General features: G+C 35.9%; 1 protein-coding gene across 7 annotated transcripts in view; it reads right to left on the reverse strand.

The window, feature by feature from the left end:
- The window catches only part of lrch1 (leucine-rich repeats and calponin homology (CH) domain containing 1), a 254,974-nt gene that overhangs the window by 25,397 nt on the left and 208,196 nt on the right, over positions 1-21,381 (reverse strand). For all 7 annotated transcript variants that reach the window (XM_039745251.1, XM_039745248.1, XM_039745249.1 and 4 more), the window contains 3 exons: positions 19,827-19,936; positions 15,464-15,601; positions 14,061-14,138 (listed from right to left, as the gene is read on the reverse strand). In XM_039745251.1, the coding sequence (XP_039601185.1) occupies positions 14,061-14,138; positions 15,464-15,601; positions 19,827-19,936 (326 nt within the window). The remainder of the gene's footprint in view (positions 1-14,060; positions 14,139-15,463; positions 15,602-19,826; positions 19,937-21,381) is intronic.

Here is a 21,381-nt window from a genome sequence, read left to right on the forward strand (position 1 = left end):
GGGCCTGTGGCCCTTAGTAGTTCAACAATTTATATACAGACTTAGTCCTGGGCACTCTATAATAGATTACTTTTGTCTCAATGTATTGTGAAATCTAGGAGGTCGTATGACAATAAGTGAGAGTAGCATTATTGCCCGTCAAGCTGAATAGCTGGAAAACTTCAATAATGATAAAAGGATAATAGGAAAAGCATTATACTTTTGGTTAAAAGGTCCTTATGCTTTGGGTATACATGTTACTTCTGGTCTTTATTCCAATTCAATGGTTTTATCTGATATTGCCTACCAGAGTGGAGTGAGTCCAGTCTTCAATGGCCATGTTGGAACAAATGACATATGAAAGGGCAAGGTTTCAGTTAGGCAATCCAGATATAAAGAATTAGGTGTCAAGCTGAAGTGCACAACTAACAAGGTGGTTGTCTCTTATGCTCTGCCTTTGCCAAGATCCAGTCCAGAAAAGACTGAGGAGAGAAGGCTTAACACATGGCTGAAATCTTGGTGTAGGATAGGGGAATAAAGACTGGGACACTGGGACTCCATCTGGATAGAATGGGCACTACTAGGGGGGCTTTTACGTAGACAGGTTGAGGACTGGGTTTATATTACAAGAAGAATACAAGAACATGAATTTTTGGAAGTCAATAAAAAAAACATTTTTTAAAATAGTATGTTAAATCACAAATCCTGGGAGTAGCTTTTCTAAATATAGTATTCTATAATAATAAATTAAAATTCAGGGGATAGATGCGATTGAACCATTAAGATCCAGGGACCACAATATAATAAATTTAGTAACTTTGGCAAAGTGCATATTTAAAGATGAAAATAGTTCAATTTAATTTTATTAGGGCAAAATTTTTTAACAAATGTGGCAAAGCCAAAATTGTGATAAAAAGAGTTTTAAGTGTGAAGACAAATGAGGAGATGAGAGGTAGGTTTAAAAGTGCTTGACATATAATGCTAGACTAGTTTATACCAACATTTGTAATCAGTCTGAAATTAAAGAGAACTCACTGGTGTACAGTAAAAACAGGAACTAAAACAGAAGTTACAAAGGAGAAAACAGCTGTATGAGAATAATAACTCCAGCATTAACCATATGAGAAAAATGGTTAAAAAAGATATATAGGAGAGGTAAAAGAAAGTTTGACAGAAATATTGCAGTAAAGGTGAAAGATGTTTCTAAGAGATTTTTTCAATAATGTACCAAAAATGGTGAGGGAGAAGGCGAAGTGTAGTGAGAACAGTAAAGGTGAAATAGAATATACACAATAGAATATACATAATATAAAAATAACAAATGCTCTGAACTTGTGTGAAGAAGTCTAAAACCTCTGAAAAGTAACAGGGACAACTAAATTATTAGTCAAGAAAAATCGCTTAGATTACATAGGCTAAATCTAACGAATTACAGTAAAACCTCGATTATCCATTACTTGATTAACCATCAGTCTCTGTTAACAGTCAGGGCCAAAAAAAGCGCCTACCTTTTACTGTACTACTGTTGTGCGATACGCTGCAAGCTCTACACATTGGAACAACTCTCCCTTATGCTAGCGCATAGTGTTCTTCCCCAACACCATGTGTCATGCCACATTTTGAAATCACAATGTCAGTTACATACCTTCAGTTTTAACAGTGTATCATAACTTTTCTCTTTTACTATAATTAACATACTATATATTGTTATGACCAATACAGTGTGTGGTGTTGGAATTGTCACAAAAAACTGAAATTATTAAATATTTACAAAACAGCAAAAGTGCTTCAAGTATTGTTTCAATTTACAGAGTAAAATGATATAAAGCATGATGCCAACAAAAGTGAAAAACGTATTGAAAATGGAAACCACTGATGATGTTAATATTCTCCTATATTGTATTTTTTATTTAAAACAATGTTATATTATGTTTTGTTAATATATTGTAACGTGCATGCACTGTTGGGAAGCAGAAAGTGTGTAATGAATGCTGTAAGTTATGGGTTTTCAACCTTTTTGAAAATGCGCCCCCTCTAGTGTGTACTTTGGACTTGAGCTCCCCTTCCCTCAACTACACAAAAATACATCAGGATGCACACATCATAATAATATATGCTATACATGTTATATACACATCATAATGCAGATTGTTTATATTCATCATATGATTTAAGCCAAGAACTTACTTTATTCAGTGTAATAGTTGAGCTTGTTTCTGACACACCATCTTATGAATTTAGGGTTCAATGCTGGACACAGCTAGTCTTAAATCGTTCTCCACTCTTAGTAAATGGGATCAGTACTAGCTTTATATGTACGATAGGATGGAAAATGTTGCTTCACGGAACCAAGTTGACACAAATGGCAAAACTACATCAATTGCATGTCTTGATCGTTCAGGCTATTCTGTATTAGCTGTCATCTAAACTCTGCCAATGAAACTGAATTAAAAACTGCTTTCAGTGTTCGATCACTTGAAAGTTCCAGAAGAGCATCCTGTTGGTCCAATGGAAGTTGATGCCCCAAAATTAGAGACAAAAGGATTATAAACCCAGTCATGCTGATCCTGAAACTGCTGCTCAGGAAAATATTTACTGAAATATGCAGCAAGGTCTTGTAGGAGGATAGAAATATCCATTTTTATAGTATCGATGCCAAGTTAATTCTCAGTAATAAATTCATCCAAAGTGGGAAACTTGTCCATATTGCCCTGTTCTGTCTACTCTCTCCATCGCTCCAGTTTTTTCAGAAATCCCTCCACTTTGACGGAGATTTTTATTTTCAAGAGATTGTTATTTTCATGGGAAGTGTTACATATGCATTATTTCCACTTTTACTTTAAAACATTTGTAAAAACAATACTTGTCCTTTATTTCCGGCCCCGGGCATGGTTAAATCTCATATTTCGCATGACGTATAACGCTGCTCGCGATGTGAAGGGGGTGGGGGTCTGAACACACACTAAGGAGAAGCGGTTGGATCATCTGCTGGCTTGTTGCTGCTGCTGGCGAGCTGAGTATTCTGCTTGTCGCGCTGCGCATCGATCATTTAAAAGCCTGTACAGCAGCTGTCCTTATGCCACTTCGCGTCTCCTCTGCTTGTGCTGTTTTGGGTCTGGGGGGGCGCGGGGCTGAACACACACTAAGGAGAATCAGTCGAATCATCTGCTGGCTTGCTGCTGCTGGCAAGCTGCGTGTTCTGCTTGTTGTTGTTTTAAGAGCTGGGAGCACATGAAATGTGTCTGCCAAAAGCATTCCAATAACTGCTAAGTTAGATGTCCGTGAACTGGTTTTAAATGTTGTCTCAAGGCCTTGTCTCGTGTGACATTAAAGTGTCTCTCGCCGGACGTCAAATTGTCTTCCGAGAAGATCACGTCTCGTCTCCCTAGTCTCCCTCCCAAGATTTTTTTTTTATAATAGAGAGATAATCTATTAAGAATGTTTCCGCTGGACAGCCATCTCACTTCTGTATGCAGGAGTAAGTATTCATATTCTGACCCCATTTACACAGCTGGCCAAAAAGTCTGGACTTTGTTGGGCAAGTTTTTATGTAGTTCACATTTTAAATTTCTGTTTGCAGCACATTGTTTAATTCTAAAGGCAGGATTTTTGTATCATCGGCCTCCCTGTGAATCAAACAGTGAGTGAAACAAACTTGCGGAGCTAAATTGCAAATCACTGCCATAAGTCCTTTATTTTTCCCCAAACATAGCGTCTGTTCCATCTGTGCATACTCCTGTGCAGAGTTCCCAGGACAGACCCACTTGACCTAGTTTTGTATCGAGCCTTTCAAAAATAAATTTTCTTGTACACATTTCTTCTGGTTCACAGCAAAACAACACATCCTCATTGAGCTTTCCATCACAGCAGTAGCAAACAAAAACAAGAAGTTGAGAAACACTGGAAATATCATTCGACTCAATAATATGCAACAAAAATCTTTCCCCATCCTTAATTCTCTGTATTAATTAGCCTTGAACATTATTTGTCATGTCACTTATGCGGCGACTAATTGTGTTATTGAATAGTGAAATTTTCTCAATATCACTGGCAAACTTATCTCTGTGCAAAGTTCTAGAAATCACCATTGCTGCTGGACAAATTAAAGTCCCTGGAATCATATATGATTTTTTTGCTTTAGTGATCAAATATGCCACTTCAAATGAAGCTGTCAGTGCTTTAACAGTACGGTGGTTTAGCTGAACATAGTTTGCTTTTGACTTCCCAACCCTGACTTTTAACGGCAAAAAAGGTTCAGGTGCTTCGTGGTCAAGTTTCTTGTTAATTTAATGGGTTTCAGACTGTCATTTGCAAGTACCTCACACATAACACATTGTGGACATTGTTCGCTATTAACTATAATACAAGTAAATGCATATTTTATGTACCGTTCATCATAATTCCTTCACTTGCTTGCACTTTTGACAGTGTCCTTTCTCACTTCCAATGCTAATGATGCATGTGATATTAATGGCTTGTAACTGTCAGGTTCTGCAGTGGATTCGGTTGCCACTAGCCTGACATGTTTGTTGCTATCAGTTACATTAGCAGTATTTCTATTGCCTATCTTTTTAATTGTGGCAAGCCACTGTTTCATTTTTAACCATTAACTTTTTAGCCTTCTATGGATTTGTCCTTTGCCAGAAGCAGTACACACAAATAAATGGTCAACACTGGTCACAAAACAGATACGGTTATTGTTGTGAAATAAGCCCCTAGAGGCTGAATAATGAATTAGTGACTTTCAAAGATAAATAAGATTTCACACTAAATTCTCGATCAAACTTTTCACCCCCGTTGACATGTGTCCACACCCCATGCATTGGGCGTACCCCACAGGTTGAAAACAGATTAGTAGGGAAAGATTTCTTTTACTGTTTTGGAGGTGCGCTCCATAACCCAGATAATGGAATATAAGACAGGGCACCTTTGTTACCAAACAAAGACTCCAAGTACAATGTAGAAAACTCCAGTACCTCTGAGTGTTTCCTTATTACACTGCTCATTACAATACTATATTAATTAATTGACTTTGCAAATACTATATTAAATTTTGTTTTGTAAATAAATATGACTATCCACTAATCTACAGTATATCATTTTAAAGTAGCTGTTCTATGATCCAGCTTTTCTCTTATTTATCATGGCCTCAAGTTTTTAACTGAAGTCTTCAAAAATCTCTAGCACCCTGGCGAAATTCTTAATTAATTGAAAGCTTGAAAACATTAGCCTTTTGTATAAAAAGGTGATTGGGATAATCTTTTTTATTTTATTGATTTTATTAAAATCAAATAACATTCCATACAAATAACTCACGTTTTATAAAAAAAAAAAGGTTCAAGACAAATCAACCCCTACCCCTGAGAAAGAGAGCCAGGCCAGGAGAGTAAAACTTTAAGCTAATAAAAATAAGTAAATAGATCTTTATATATAATACACTAACGTGGCTCTTCATTTGTCTGTCCAGGATTTTAAATCACCTGTAGATCGCAAACTGTTTGAGCTACTGACCTGAAATTTGGTACACATATACTATGCGACATCTACTATCCGCGTTCGGGGTGATGGTTGACCTCCAAGGTTATTCCTCTTTTTATTTTTATTTTATTGTAGAATCAACTCTCGGCAGCAGCCACTCATCCCTACAACCTTCGCTGTCTCTTTCTCTACCTCTTCATATCTTAAATCAATCTTGAAGCAGATTGAAGACTTAAGTGAAAAATTAAACAAAATATACTAAGTAATTGTAACACAAAAACTGACTTAATCAGTTTTAATGCGAAAAGATGCCAACGGAAGAAGAGGGCCACTAGGGTGGAGAAAAGAAGATCTGCTCAGGAAGCGGCATGGGCATCAACCTCTGAGCAAACGAATGCTAAATGTACAGAGAAAGAGTCTGAAAACTAGGAATAATCAAGTTAAGTACATTCACTGCACATTATCGTGCAGTGCGCCATTACTGGTAAATTAATAAATGAATAAATATAAATGGAGTAAAACAGGGGGCAGAATCTGCTTCCTCAATTTAAATGCCTATTCTAAAATGTTATTGATTAGATCCTGCCAGGTTTTGAAAAAGTTTTGCACAGATCCTCTAAGTGCGAATTTGACTTTTTCCAGTTTCAAATAGTATACAACATCAGTTACCAACTGACTTAGAGTAGGAGAGTTGGGATTCTTCCAGTTGAGCAAGATAAGTCTATGTGCCAATAGTGTAGTAAAGGCAATTAGTTTGTCCTTCTCCACTTTAGGCCCATCTGGAAATACCCCAAAAACAGCTGTTAGTGGATTAGGAGGGATTGTGACACCAAGGCTGTCTGAAAAGCATTTAAAGATTTTGGTTCAGAATGATGTTAATTTGGTACACGCCCAAAACATGCGGCTCAGGGAGGTTGGAACTTGACTGCAGCAATCGCAGGTTGGATCTTGCCCTGGAAACATTTTGGACAATTTTAAATGAGAGAGATGCACTCGATATATAATTTTGAGTTGAATAATTCTATGCTTTGCGCAAATGGAGCTCAAGTGAATTCTGTGCATTGCTGCTTTCTACTCCTTTTCTAAGATGTTGAGTAAGAGATCCTTTGCCCACTATACTCTTGGATCTTTGAAAGGGAGGGACTGTAAAATGGTTTTACATATTACAGAAATGCTGTCTGAGTCTTCAAGACTGATCAATATTTTTTTCGACATAGAGGTAGGTGGGAGGTGAGGAAAATCGGGCAGTTTCTGTTTAACAAAGTTTCTAATTTGAAGGTAGTGAAAAAAATGTGTTACTGGAAAATTAAATTTGGAGTGTAATTGTTCATGGGATGCAAAGACGTTGTCTTTGTACAGATTTCTAAGTGATTTAATCTCAAATGTTTTCCAGATATTAAAAACTGCATGGGTTTGAGAGGGTTAGAAAAGTGGTTCTCGTGCAGAGGGTGATTGGGATAATCCAAGTAACTATAGGCCAGAAAGCTTAACAAGGATCAGAGGTAATTTTATTGAAGCAAGTATTAAGGAAAATATGTTGCAGTACATGTCAGGAACAGGAGTATTAACAAATTGTTCAGATGGGAAAAGTTGTGTTTCTGCTGCATCTGATTACCTGTTTTACATTCTGTTAATTACATTCAGATGAAGTTGTAATGCTGCAAGATTTGGCTACCTGGTTTGACTGATCATTTGGTGGGTCAGGATCAGTTTCATCATACCGCATCTCTTCAGGTACAGGCAAGCCATAATTGTGTGCCACATTATGCAGCATACTACATGCTTGCAGAATGCAACACACTTTCCGTGGACTGTAGAGTAGCACATTACTAGAATGGAAATGCTTATCTATTTACATAACTAAATTCATTCTCTGAAGGGGCCTTTACAGTGTAGAACTGGCACCAAGTACCACAACAGATAGATTTTCTGCTTTTTATATGGCTCTTTGAGGTGACTTGCTATCTTTATAAGGACCGCTTGCCTTTTGCTGCACTAGTTGGAAAAAAGTGTGTGCAACAGTGCAGAGTTGCCGTTTTTATAGGCACTCCTGCTATAGATGATGTAATGCAAGCTTATTCTTTTGGTAATTCATTCTTGGCTGATGTAAGTTGTCCAGCACTGTTGCAATAGCAATATACTTTGATTACACTTGGAAAACCGGACATTGCTATCTGGATGATAAGCAGATAATACCATCCTATGCAGATGGCATGGCACGATTCAGTGATGGCTGTGAAAAACTCAATCAGTCAGCAAGTTCACATTGAAAAGCTCCTGTAGCTAAAAACTCAAGACAGAACAGCGCTTGCAAAGGAGCAGGTACAACACAATTCCTCAAAGACTGTCTTTATAAAGCTGGTGCCAGTTCAGCACACAGTTCCAAGAGGATAGCTCTTGGAAACAGAAATCGACTTAGAAGCCAATCATCATCATCATCATCTATAAATATACGCTCTTTTCTAATTCTTCCATTTGATATGTCTTCTAACAATGCTAAAGCAGCTATAGTAGATGGAATAGTCTGGCAATTCCATGTACCATTATATTGTTACAGAATGATTACAATCAAGAGAATTAAATTTGTAAACGATATGCAATAAATTTCAGTATCTATACTAATAAAAGGCAAAGCCCTGACTGACTCACTCACTGATCACTAATTCTCCAACTTCCTGTGTAGGTGGAAGGCTGAAATTTGGCAGGCTCATTCCTTATAGCTTACTTACAAAAGTTAGGCAGGTTTCATTTCGAAATTCTACGCATAACGGTCATAACTGTAACCTACTTTCGTCCATATATACGGCCATAGCCTGCAGCTCGGTCGCCCGTGTAAGGCGGAGTTGCGTCCTGTATCATCAAGACTCCCACGTAATTGAGTGCCTGCCCATATAAGGTAAATATTCACGGGTGAAGGACTGTGCTTAGCATATTCATAAGTGCAGCTACTGCGGAAACCCTCTGATGCTGAACAAAGCCTTTGTACACATATCAATAGGAAAGCAAGCTTAAGTTTAAATTACGTTCATAGACACGCTGCCACTAAATATTCGCAGGCAAATCCACAACTTTATACCGGGAATGCCTATTAAACATCTTAGATTCATGAGTACCAATTTGGGTAGTGATCACTTCGATGAATGAAACCTGTTCAAAAACGCATTACACAATTGAGAAGGCAGCAAAAGAATATGAAGCGAGTGATGCATACAAGCATATTCATAAGTGCAGCTACTGCAGAAACAAAGCATTGTGTAAAACTTTAAATTAAGTTCATAGACTTGCTGCTGCTGGCGATTGTCATGCCTACGACGAATATGATATTCACGAGATACAAGTTTAATGAGAAGACGCAGGGTGTAAACGAGACTTTTGATCACTTTGTAAGGGAGTTAAAATTGCTGTAATGGAGTTAAAATTGCAGGTGAAGGACTGTGCTTATACAAATAGGAAAGCAAGGTGTAAAGCTTAAGTTTAAATTAAGTTCATAGACACGCTGCCGCTGGCGTTTGTCATGCCTAAGACGAATCCGATATTCGCGAGATACAAGTTTACTGAGAGGATGCAGGGTATAAACGAGACTTTTGATCACTTTCTAACGGAGTTAAAATTGCTGGTGAAGGGCTGTGCTTATGCAAAGGAAGATGAGATGGTCAGGGATAGAATAGTGATTGGCACAAACTCAGCGAAATTGCGAGAGAAACTTTTAAGTGCTGGGTCTGAGCTAAAATTAAATAAAGCCGTGGACATCGCAAGATCACACGAGATATTCGCGAGATACAAGTTTAATGAGAAGACGCAGGGTATAAAGCCTCGATGCTAAAGACCTGGCAAAGTCATGGAGAACATGGAAGGACGAGTTCAGATTATACAGTAATCCCTCGCTATATCGTGCTTCGACTTTTGCGGTTTCACTATATCGCTGATTTTAAATGTAAGCACATCTAAATATATATCACAGATTTTTCGCTGGTTCGCGGATTTCTGCAGACAGTGGGTCTTTTAATTTATGCTACACGCTTCCTCAGTTTGTTTGCCCTGTTGATTTCATACAAGGGACGCTATTGGCGAATGGCTTAGAAGCTACCCAATCAGAGCATGTATTACATATTAACTAAAACTCCTCAATGCTATAAGATATGCATCCCACGCGAAGCTTGATTGTTTGCTTGTCTCTGCCTCTCTCTCACCCTCTCTGACATTCTCTGCGCCTGATGGAGGGGCTGTTTGCTTAAAAGATACTGACGCTCCTCTAAAAAAATGCCGCTTTATTGCGGTGCTCGGCATATTTAAAAGCACAAAAGCACACGTATTGATTTTTTGATTGTTGTTTTAATCTCGCTCTCTCTCTGACGTTCTCTGCGCCTGACGGAGGAGATGTGAGCAGAGGGGCTGTTTGCACAGAGGCTGTTTGCTTAGAAGATACTAACGCTCCTCTAAAAATACCGCGGCAAACTTAAAAGCACAAGTATTGGTTTTTTGATTGTTTGCTTTTCTTTGCGAGCGCTCTCTCTCTCCCCCTCTGAAATTCTCTGCTCTTGAAGAGAAGAAGATCTATTTGCATTCTTTTAATTGTGAGAAAGAACTGTCATCTCTGTCTTGTCATGGAGGACAGTTTAAACTTTTGACTAAAGGGTGTTATTTCATGTCTAGAGGGCTCTAATAATGTTAACAGTGTGGGAGAGTTTATAAGGGCTTAAAATATATAAAAATAACTACACAAACATATGGTTTCTACTTCGCGGATTTTCGTCTATCACGGGGGGTTCTGGAACGCAACCCCCGCAATCGAGGAGGGATTACTGTACACAGAACTTGCAATGCCGGAGGCAGAGGAAAACACTAAGGTCAGATTATTCCGTTATCTTATTGGAGAGAGCGGCAGAGAATTGTGTCAGGCGCTGACCGGTGATGTAAGACCTGATGAGTTAACCATGAGCTTGATGATACGAAAATTTGATGAACATTACAAACTGTAGAGAGGTTCACATTTTTTTCAAGAAATCAGGCAAGGGGAGAAAATATAGACAACTACGTCACGGATCTGAGAGTGTTAGCAGACACATGCAATTTCGGGGAGATTAAAAGTTCCCTTATACGTGACCGAATTGTGTGCGGAACCAGAGATGCAAGTTTGCAACAAAGATTACTGAGAGAAGACAAACTGACTTTAGAGAGGTGCATACACATAAGCAGAGCCACAGAACTGTCGAAGGTGAACAGCAGAACAGTCACGGGCTTCCCTATTCTATACTTCTCCGAGTGCATCTCTCTAAACCCTCTGTGCAGGAACATTATCATAAGACTTAACAATCTTATTGTTACACCTTCTACGTGCACCCAACCGTCCTTATTACTGAGTCTTCCTTGCTTTACCGCTAGCTGATTCTTTCCATTCACCTTCCTAGCTCTTTATTTAAACAGTTTTTTTCCTGATTACTTTTCCGCTCCTTCGCTGTCTTCTCCCTTTTCATTCAAAATACGCGCCTCCTTGCCTTTTAGAGTCAGTTCCCCTTACATCACACCATGGTACGTTTAGCACAAGTTAATACCGGGAATGCCTGTTAAACATCTTACATTCACGAGTGGCGCTTTGGGTAGTGAAAACTTTGATGAATGAAACCTGTTATCTTTACAACGGTTGAAAAACATGGAATGTAACTTCAAAACAACACGTCCTCCAAATACGAACCTGATTGAAAGAAATAATGATAATGAAATCCTTGATGACAGCAACACTCATAACAGTGACAAAACAATTACATTGACAATCATGTTATGTTATTTTTAAAATGTTTCCTTTTCTTTTTCATAACTTCTTTAACACACTACTTCTCCGCTGCGAAGCACAGGTATTTTGCTAGTATTTGATAAATCCCACATCATGGAAGCGAAAATGAAAAAAAAGGTAAATAACACAGAAACAATACCACTGCTTTAACACTAAATGTTGCCAATTTTCAAAACCGAGCAGAAACTTGAATACGGAACCAATGCAGAAAACAATTTTAAGACAAAGAGGCTCTTATTTGTCACACCTTTCCATAAAAATAACCTTTTTCTACTCTGTCAAACCTATAGAATATATTATGTTTGGAAAACATCCGGGAGTAAAACACTTAAGAGATATGTGTAAACATAAGGTCTTTGGATCTTATGAAAAATTCCCTTTCAAATTTAACTTCCCATCAACACAATTTTTCCACTACTTTCAAATCAGAAACTTTGCTAAAAGGAACCTGCCCAATTTTCTTCCTCCCACCCATTTCTACTTCAGAAAAAATATCAGACAGCATTTTTACAATATGTAAAAACATCTTAAATCCTCTTCCTTTCAAAGATTCCAGGGTACAAATGGGAAAGGATCTTTCACTTAATATCTCTGAAAAGGAGTGGAAGGCAGCCAAAAATAGAATACATTCCAGCTTAATGTGTGAAAAAGGACTCAATCATCAAACTTAAAATCTTTTATCAAGCACATTTATCCCAGGGAAAAGGACATTCTACTCTCCTGGTTTTTGGTTTTTTTTTTTGCTCATGTTGTAGTTTCTCCTCTCTTTTTCTTGGGTGCGGGGCTAAATATGGTTTGTTAAGTTTGTTATGATTGTTGTTTTCTTCAAATAATATCAATAACATTAAATAAAAAAAAGAACTTGACTCAATTATGCTGACCTCATTTGTAAGTCACTTTGGATAAAACATCTTCTAAATTAATACATTTAAATATAGAATCACTGTCAGATGCCTATTTCATTCTAAGGTACAAAGAAACACATTTGTTTTCTGAAAACAATTTTCAATTGACAAGAGTTATATACAAAGATAAGCTTTTTATGGTCTTTAAAAAACATAAAAATGTAGGGAGCTGCATGTATACTTTTCAATGGAAAATCTATATAATGAACCTTAGTATGATGTAATGTATACTACATTAATAAAACAGTCTTGATTCACTATTAAATATGTCCTTGATATTAACTGTAAAATCTGCAAATTAGTTTATAATCAAAATCTCCAATATTTAGGTGAAAATGTCCTGTCCTCAGTCCTCTCCATGGCAAAAATGTAATATCGATTAGAAGGTTATGTTGCCAATTTACCACATGTAGCTGCTGTATTCTGCACACAGATAAGAGATCGTATCCACAGGTTTTAAACACATTATGTTGCTCATGAAGTAATTCAGCAACATGAGTGGAAGTTCAATGAAATCTGCAAAAGGTTGAAGAGTCTACATATTATCTTGTGTATTAAGCTTCCTTCTATATTCTTCCAGTGGCAGTGCTTTAAGCAGTCAGAAAAGCGCTATATAAATGTAAAGAATTATTATTATTGTCAATAAATCCTATTTCAGACATGACTACAAATATTGCAAGGAAAATTGTCCAAGTTACTTTTGTTTGAAAATAAACTGTTTTCCGATAACAAATTGGCAATGTGAAAGTAGAAGGAATTTGTTATTTTTCAGAATTTGTTTTTAAGTTTTGTATTTTTCAAATACTTACAACAGCTCAAAGCACTAGATACTGCACAGCTAACTAGTGTGAAAATAAAAAGATTGAGCTAAAACAGAAAAGATACTTGAGCTGAAAACTGACTCATCAGCCAGGCACCATGAGCAAACAAAGCTATCCTGACCTTTACTCTAGTTCTAATTTCATTGCAGATGCAAGCCTACACAATGTCATAATAGTTAAAAGTTATAAATATATAACTAAATAAAGTTGTAATATATAATATACCTCTGTAGATACTTTATAAAAAATGAGCACATAAAACAAATCAAATCACTTCTTCAGTCTGCCGTCCTTAAAAAAGAGATTTGAAATATCCTCTAAAACAATAATCATTGAGGATTTAAATCGAATTCATCTTTGAACATATCTGAAAGCGATATAAATAACACAGCCGAGATATATTTTTAATTAAAAATGTTAACAAGAACATGTTTTATAATGTGAAAAAAAACTAAAAACTGCAAAAATCAGCAACCGTGCAAGGTATTGCAAAAAAATAAACAGATAAAACTTTCTTTAAAGCACAAGAAAAACAAATTCTAAAATATTTAAACTTTTGACTATATAAAAAAGATATATTAAATATAATAAGCAAGGTATGTGTAAATACCTGGTTGAAAAAAGGAAAGTAATCTCTGCGTATACATTATAAATGGTGTCATTCAATTTCGGGGAATTGTTCTCATTGTTGGAGCTGTTTCAAGATGGTTACCTTAGCCATGCCAAATTTATACGATGAGGTAAAGCCCAGTGCTGTGAGGTCATGCCAGGGTCTTTTAAAACCATAAAAAATTTAGAGAGCTACATGTATACTTTTAAATGGAAGCAAAAGCCATATGATGACATCAGGAGTCATTGTCTCAAAACACAATCTGAATTGTCTGATACTGGGATCATTCACTGAAATTTTGTTGCACTATTTTTCAGATTTATACTTTATTCATAAATATTTGCATTTATATTTACAATGTTTTTCAAGGTACAGTAACACTTTTTAATTTATTTCAGTGAACGTTTCATCCCAGAGCTCAAGCAATGAAGAAGCTGTTAAACTGCCACAATGGTACCATATTGATATTGAATTACCTCTGGGACTCCCATCTTTCTGCAGGCTTCCAGAAAATTTTCCACATTTCTCCGGCATTTGGCCATACTTAATTTAGGCTATAAATAGAAAGTAATGCAATTATATTAGTGCAAATGTATACAAAGAGCTAAACAGTAAAACTGTCTAAGGAAAGACAACAATACTGTACATTTAATTAAAAAACTAGACAGAAGGTAATATAATTGGCTGTTTGTTATATGACCAATTGCTGTCTCCTGCTAATGACAGCATACCTTATTATGCTATTTAATTAAAATAAAAAAGACTAAATAATATCTCTCTATTATAATAAAAAAAGCCTGGGACGAGACATGACTTTTTCAGAGAGATACTTTCACATCCCGCGAGACAAAACTTTGTGCCAAGAGATTTAACCATGCCTGGGGCTAGAAATAAAAGTCAAAAAGTACAAAGTAGAACGTCATAATGAATTCAAAAACGTTGGCACGCTACACATGCAGAGCAGGTTAGAGATAATGAAATTACTAAAATTCTAAAGTTTAAAAAAAAATGATAGTAAAGATCACAAGATCACATTAGTGCAAATAAACGGAAATTATCACTTGGTGAAATAACGGAACAGCGAAAATAGATTGAATATATTGTTCAGATTTAAACTTTAAGTTGGAGACTTGTAGATCGTTTAATTCGTGTTGCCATCAGGGAAAAGTAGTGTTTCTTCCCCATGAAGAGGCATATCTGCGAGAATTAAAAGATTTGTTGTTTGGTGAAAGTTAAATCCACATACGCGAGTAGCAGAGACACGAAGTAGCTGGCGAGCTAAGCAAGCAGGGGCCAAAGCCCCCTAGTTCTTTAATAAAATAATTTCCTCAACAATGGCTCATAAATGATTTTGATTATGTTTTTATTTAGAAATATAAAGCACAGTTAAGCACACCACATATCACTTCTTAGTTTTTAGAGCAGTACTGACAGCTTAAGACATTATTGTATTTGAGTACAATGAAGGGGTATTTTTGCAGAGAAAACTGTTGTTCTCAAAAACAATTGCCCTGTAGATATAATCAACTAGGTCAAAAACCTGTTTCAGCTGTTCTCCAACTAAATAAATTAGTATAGCATACAGCACGTGCAGACCTTGCATACTAACACTAATTTGTCACCCAGAATTGGCAAGCTTCAAATGTGACAGCACCTGGAGTGACTCAATATCTAGTTTAATGGTAGCCTAAAATAACTAGACACTAAAGTAAAATATACTCATAGCTAGTAAGCTCTAATTACAGTAATACATTGGATTAGTGATACTGTCCTCACATACCTTTAGCGAAAGCATAATTATTCAACTGATTTGTACTTTAGATATATTTATCTTAATATAAAATAGAAACTATGGAAGAAAAAACACTAGTACACATACCACAGCAGGTGATGGAACATGAATGCTGGCAACTGAGCGAGGTCGAATGTGATTAACTAAATGACACAAAACAACTCCATCCATTAATGAAGATCCCAGATCATCTGGTAAAGTCACCTTAAGCCTACTCTCAATACTCTGCAAAAAAAGGACAATTTTATTAGCTCAGACACAAAAAATGCAATTTTAATAAGCTAGACAATTCTCAGAGATAGTGAATTCAGAAAATTGCCAGTTGCTTTTTTATAAAAAAAAAAAAGCCTAACAACAAAATGCAATTTGTAAACCACTGTTGACAGCATATTACAGGTGCTGTTGGCCAATTACATGGAATTTGACTGTATATAAACATACAGTGGTGTGAAAAACTATTTGCCCCCTTCCTGATTTCTTATTCTTTTGCATGTTTGTCACACAAAATGTTTCTGATCATCAAACACATTTAACCATTAGTCAAATATGACACAAGTAAACACAAAATGCAGTTTTTAAATTATGTTTTTTATTATTTAGGGAGAAAAAAATCCAAACCTACATGGCCCTGTGTGAAAAACTAATTGCCCCCTTGTTCAAAAATAACCTAACTGTGGTGTATCACACCTGAGTTCAATTTCTGTAGCCACCCCCAGGCCTGATTACTGCCACACCTGTTTCAATCAAGAAATCACTTAAATAGGAGCTGCCTGACACAGAGAAGTAGACCAAAAGCACCTCAAAAGCTAGACATCATGCCAAGATCCAAAGAAATTCAGGAACAAATGAGAACAGAAGTAATTTAGATCTATCAGTCTGGTAAAGGTTATAAAGCCATTTCTAAAGCTTTGGGACTCCAGTGAACCACAGTGAGAGCCATTATCCACAAATGGCAAAAACATGGAACAGTGGTGAACCTTCCCAGGAGTGGCCGGCCGACCAAAATTACCCCAAGAGTGCAGAGACGACTCATCCGAGAGGTCACAAAAGACCCCAGGACAACGTCTAAAGAACTGCAGGCCTCACTTGCCTCAATTAAGGTCAGTGTTCACGACTCCACCATAAAAAGAGACTGGGCAAAACGGCCTGCATGGCAGATTTCCAAGACGCAAACCACTGTTAAGCAAAAAGAACATTAGGGCTCGTCTCAATTTTGCTAAGAAACATCTCAATGATTGCCAAGACTTTTGGGAAAATACCTTGTGGACTGATGAGACAAAAGTAGAACTTTTTGGAAGGCAAATGTCCCGTTACATCTGGGTAAAAGGAACACAGCATTTCAGAAAAAGATCATCATACCAACAGTAAAATGTGGTGGTGGTAGTGTGATGGTCTGGGGTTGTTTTGCTGCTTCAGGACCTGGAAGGCTTGCTGTGATAGATGGAACCATGAATTCTACTGTCTACCAAACTATCATGAAGGAGAATGTCCGGCCATCTGTTCGTCAACTCAAGCTGAAGCGATCTTGGGTGCTGCAACAGGACAATGACCCAAAACACACCAGCAAATCCACCTCTGAATGGCTGAAGAAAAACAAAATGAAGACTTTGGAGTGCCCTAGTCAAAGTCCTGACCTGAATCCAATTGAGATGATATGGCATGATACCTAAAAAGGCAGTTCATGCTAGAAAACCCACAAATAAAGCTGAATTACAACAATTGTGCAAAGATGAGTGGGCCAAAATTCCTCCAGAGCGCTATAAACGACTCATTGCAAGTTATCGCAAACGCTTGATTGCAGTCATTGCTGCTAAGGGTGGCCCAACCAGTTATTAGGTTCAGGGGGCAATTACTTTTTCACACAGGGCCATGTAGGTTTGGATTTTTTTTTCTCCCTAAATAATAAAAACCATCATTTAAAAACTGCATTTTGCGTTTACTTGTGTTATATTTGACTAATGGTTAAATGTGTTTGATGATCATAAACATTTTGTGTGACAAACATGCAAAAGAATAAGAAATCAGGAAGGGGGCAAATAGTTTTTCACACCACTGTACAGGTATAGTTACACATATTTACACACATACACATCAATAAAGTAAAAATTGCTGTTTTTGCCAAATTAACGATTAACCTTTGTTTAAAATGAAAATATTAATATGATAGGGCTATTGCCACACAGCTCCAGAGTCCTGGGTCTGAATCTTGGCTGGACAATGTCTGTCAGTGATGGTGTAGGCAATATGCATGCCATTACATGGTATGTGGCTCCTTCCATAGACAATTCAGATTTTTTATCGATATACTCATCAAATTCCTACAAACACACGTTTGATATGCACTTGGTTTTTGGGTGTTTTTGTACAAACTTTATTATTTTCAAATAGTAATACTTATTCTATACGGGCATTCCAGATAAGCAGAACTAAGGAAAGAAATTACCTTGAAGCAAATGATATAAAGTGGTATAAAACATATCATTTGGTAATTACCAAAATTTTGGTCTGTTCATTCAAGATACTTTTCCAAGACTTTTATACAGTCATATTTAGCTTAACTTTTTTTTTTTTTTTTTGAGTAATCGTCATTCTCTTCCAGGCCACACTATGCCATTCCACTTTTTTTTTACTGAATTCCAATATCTCACTGTAAATATTTTTTGGGTCATTCCATTGGAGGAAGTTCTGGGCAACAAGTCTTTTACATAGGCAAGCAATACCTTTGTATACACTTGTAAAGCAATTCTGTTACTATATTATTTAGCTACATAATAAATCACAATGTTAAGTTACTTAAGTTATTGAGGTGTCTTTGCATGTCTAAGCCACATTAAACCTGCCAAGAATTACAAAATGAAGACATATCCTTTGGACCAACTGCAGTTCATTTCTTTCTCCTCTTTGGCTCATCTCTGAACTTTTTGAAATATTCTAATCAGACCTTTATATTTACAGTTTAGACTTTTTATTCATCTTAAATCCAAATTGTTGTGCATACAGCAAAAAAAGAAATTGATGTTTATTTATTACTAGCTGTCTCCCACGGCTTCACCCACATAGAAGTGAAACAGGACAGCGAGGAGTGCCCTGTCTGGCTCCCTACTCCTGATATCATGCTTTCTCCTCCTCTAAGCCCGTAGTCTCTGTCTTGGATTAGCATGGACATATTGCTGCTGCAAGTGAACTATGATTCTTAATGTGATGAGAGTAGTCGCAAATTCAACCGGAATGTTCAAGCAAATACTAGAAAAAAGCCTGATCTAAATCCATTAAGTAGTTCTCTTGTTCGCTAGCTAAGTGGATGTAAGATACACCCCGAGGCTGGCGTGCAAGTAAGGATGGCCCTGCCCCCTTCCCCTCAGCCCGCTGCGTCTCTCTCGGATTTGCACAAATAAATCAATACCACAAGTGAACTATGATACTATAGCGCGATAAGAGGGGTCGCTAAAACAAACGAAATGTTCAAGTAAATTATAGAAAAAACCCCTATCTAAATCCATTATACATATAGAGATTTTATTAATTAAGAAATACAATCAACTGATATGTATTTTAATTAGACAATTTTATTTATTTCTCATGATACACATTTATTTAAATGAACTTGCAACCACTCTTAAAACTACTGGTCTGGAAAGTAACATAGTACATTACCTGCTCTGATATTTAAGAGACATAAATTCCTATTCTAGTACTCAAGTACTGTAAAATCATTCTCTTACTACTTACTATCAATACTGATTTTGTTTGAACAATTATTGCACACTTTCTGTAAATCCAATAAACTTCATTTCACTTCTCAAATATCACTGTGTGTGTCTCCTATATGATATATTTAACTGACATTTTTTATTGTAACAACCAACGATTTATACCGGAAAATAATGACTATTAACAAGGTTGCCCAAACTTTTGCATCCCACTGTATTTTGACTCTGAATACTGACTTATATGTAGTAAATTAATTCTCTACTGATATTAATGATTTAGACATTGAGTGTTCAGTCATGTAGAGGGAATGTGTGGGATGGTTCTTTTTCCACACAGCATTGTTCTCTTTCCTGCCAGTTTTAGTTACTTATCCCCACATTTTTACTACTGAAACAAACTTTTTTTAGAAATAGTGTTGCTCTAGCTAGATAGGTAACTCAAAAACAGAATTTACTATGTTATTGTAAATGGAATTAAGAAAATAAATGATTTTAAACTGGCCTTGATTAAGCAGATTGGAGAAAATTATGCTATGTAAAGTAAAACATTTAAATGAGGTATACATATTTCAATATAATTCACACTACCAATCAGTCACATAATTTATATTTTATAAGTGGTGAGAAATAAAATGATTTATGAACTATTAAATAATGTTTTCTTAGAAGCAGCAGTAATAAAAATAAGGTTTCAGGTAGAAAATCACTTTCTTGTGAAATGACCCCGTCTTAAAACCAACCTCTCGGAGTTGCTCCATTAACTCCAGTTCTTCCCTCATTTGCTCCATCTTTCTGCGCATTGTAAACTGAGGATCTATTGATTCTAAAGTTCTTGGTGATCTTGTGAATACTGCATACACAAACAAACAAACAAAAAAAAAACAAACAGGAAGAAACCTGCTGTCATTCAATTATTATTGATGAAACCGCAAAAGTTCAGGATTAAGTGCGTGCCGTTACTTGCATACGCTTGCTTAAATAATCATATTAATCTACAAAGTTAAATTAAAACTGTTGTTGTAAGTGTACCTAAAGCTGCTGAAACATGAAACAGCAATGATGACAAAAACATCTCTGACAGAGCTTGATAGCTTAAAATAATTTTGTCACTGAGTTTTTCAATGAAATTTAACACTTTCACACCATCATCAATACCTCATAATGGTCTCCGCTTTCTACTTAATAGGCTATTTTTAAACAACAAAATATGTTGCTCATATTTTGTTATACTTATTTTAAGTACTGTTCTAAAGATTCCTGTGTATCATTCATATATTAGTTGGTAATACCCAAGCTAGGCTATAAGAAAGATTAAATTACTTACCAGAAACAATCTTTTTTGACACTATCTATCTCTGGATTTTTTATACAGTAAATATATGAATCCAAGTCAGATTTTCTTAATAGCAATACATAAGAGCTCCACTAGATGGAGATATATATCCAATCAAAAAACCCCACAAGTTCCATAAGCACCATAACCTGTACTTTGGTAAGTAGTAATGCAGCTGCAAGTATGTTGACATATATGGAAGTGATGGTTTAATATGACCTTAAAAAGAAAAAAAAACTGTAAAAGAAATAAAGGGGCCACTCCTATACCAAGCAGCCAAGCATTATTTTGTTTGTAGTTCATGGATTTAGTGGATAACATATGATCACTATGGTACAGAAAACATATAAGACAGAGGTAACAATCCTATAAATGAAAAAGAAAAACATTTGTAATAGAATAATAAATAAAACAATGCAAGTAATAATACTTTATTATACATATACATAGAAATGTGAAATAAACCTTTGACTTTAAAATATAAAGAAAAAACTTTGGAACAAAACTAATTTCATCTGAAATACTGATTCATATTTTCATTAAATGCAGGAAGTTATCTGTTTTGACTGTTTATTAAAGCAATCTACCATCTAATTAGAGATCTATCTGTTCATTTTATAACCCCACTTAATCTAATATTATGACAGCTGGTAACTGGAGATTACTCCAAAAACTCACTCCACAGGGAATACTCACACCAATGCTGGCAACTTTCTCTCTTCAAAACTTATATTTTAAATCTTTCAAAAAAAATATCATAAATATATCCATGAACAATAGTGCTTTAAAATCTTTTGGTTAAATGATAAAACATTATTGTACTTAACATTACTTACACAGTAAAATCAAATAATTTATATACTCACACATTTAATAATTCAACTTTAAGCACTGTGTATTTTTACAGCATTGAATAAAATCTGAAAATTTTTCATGTATATTCATTTATACTAAGAGAAAGA

The sequence above is a fragment of the Polypterus senegalus genome, chromosome 2, assembly GCF_016835505.1.
Source record: "Polypterus senegalus isolate Bchr_013 chromosome 2, ASM1683550v1, whole genome shotgun sequence".
NCBI lineage: Eukaryota > Metazoa > Chordata > Cladistia > Polypteriformes > Polypteridae > Polypterus > Polypterus senegalus.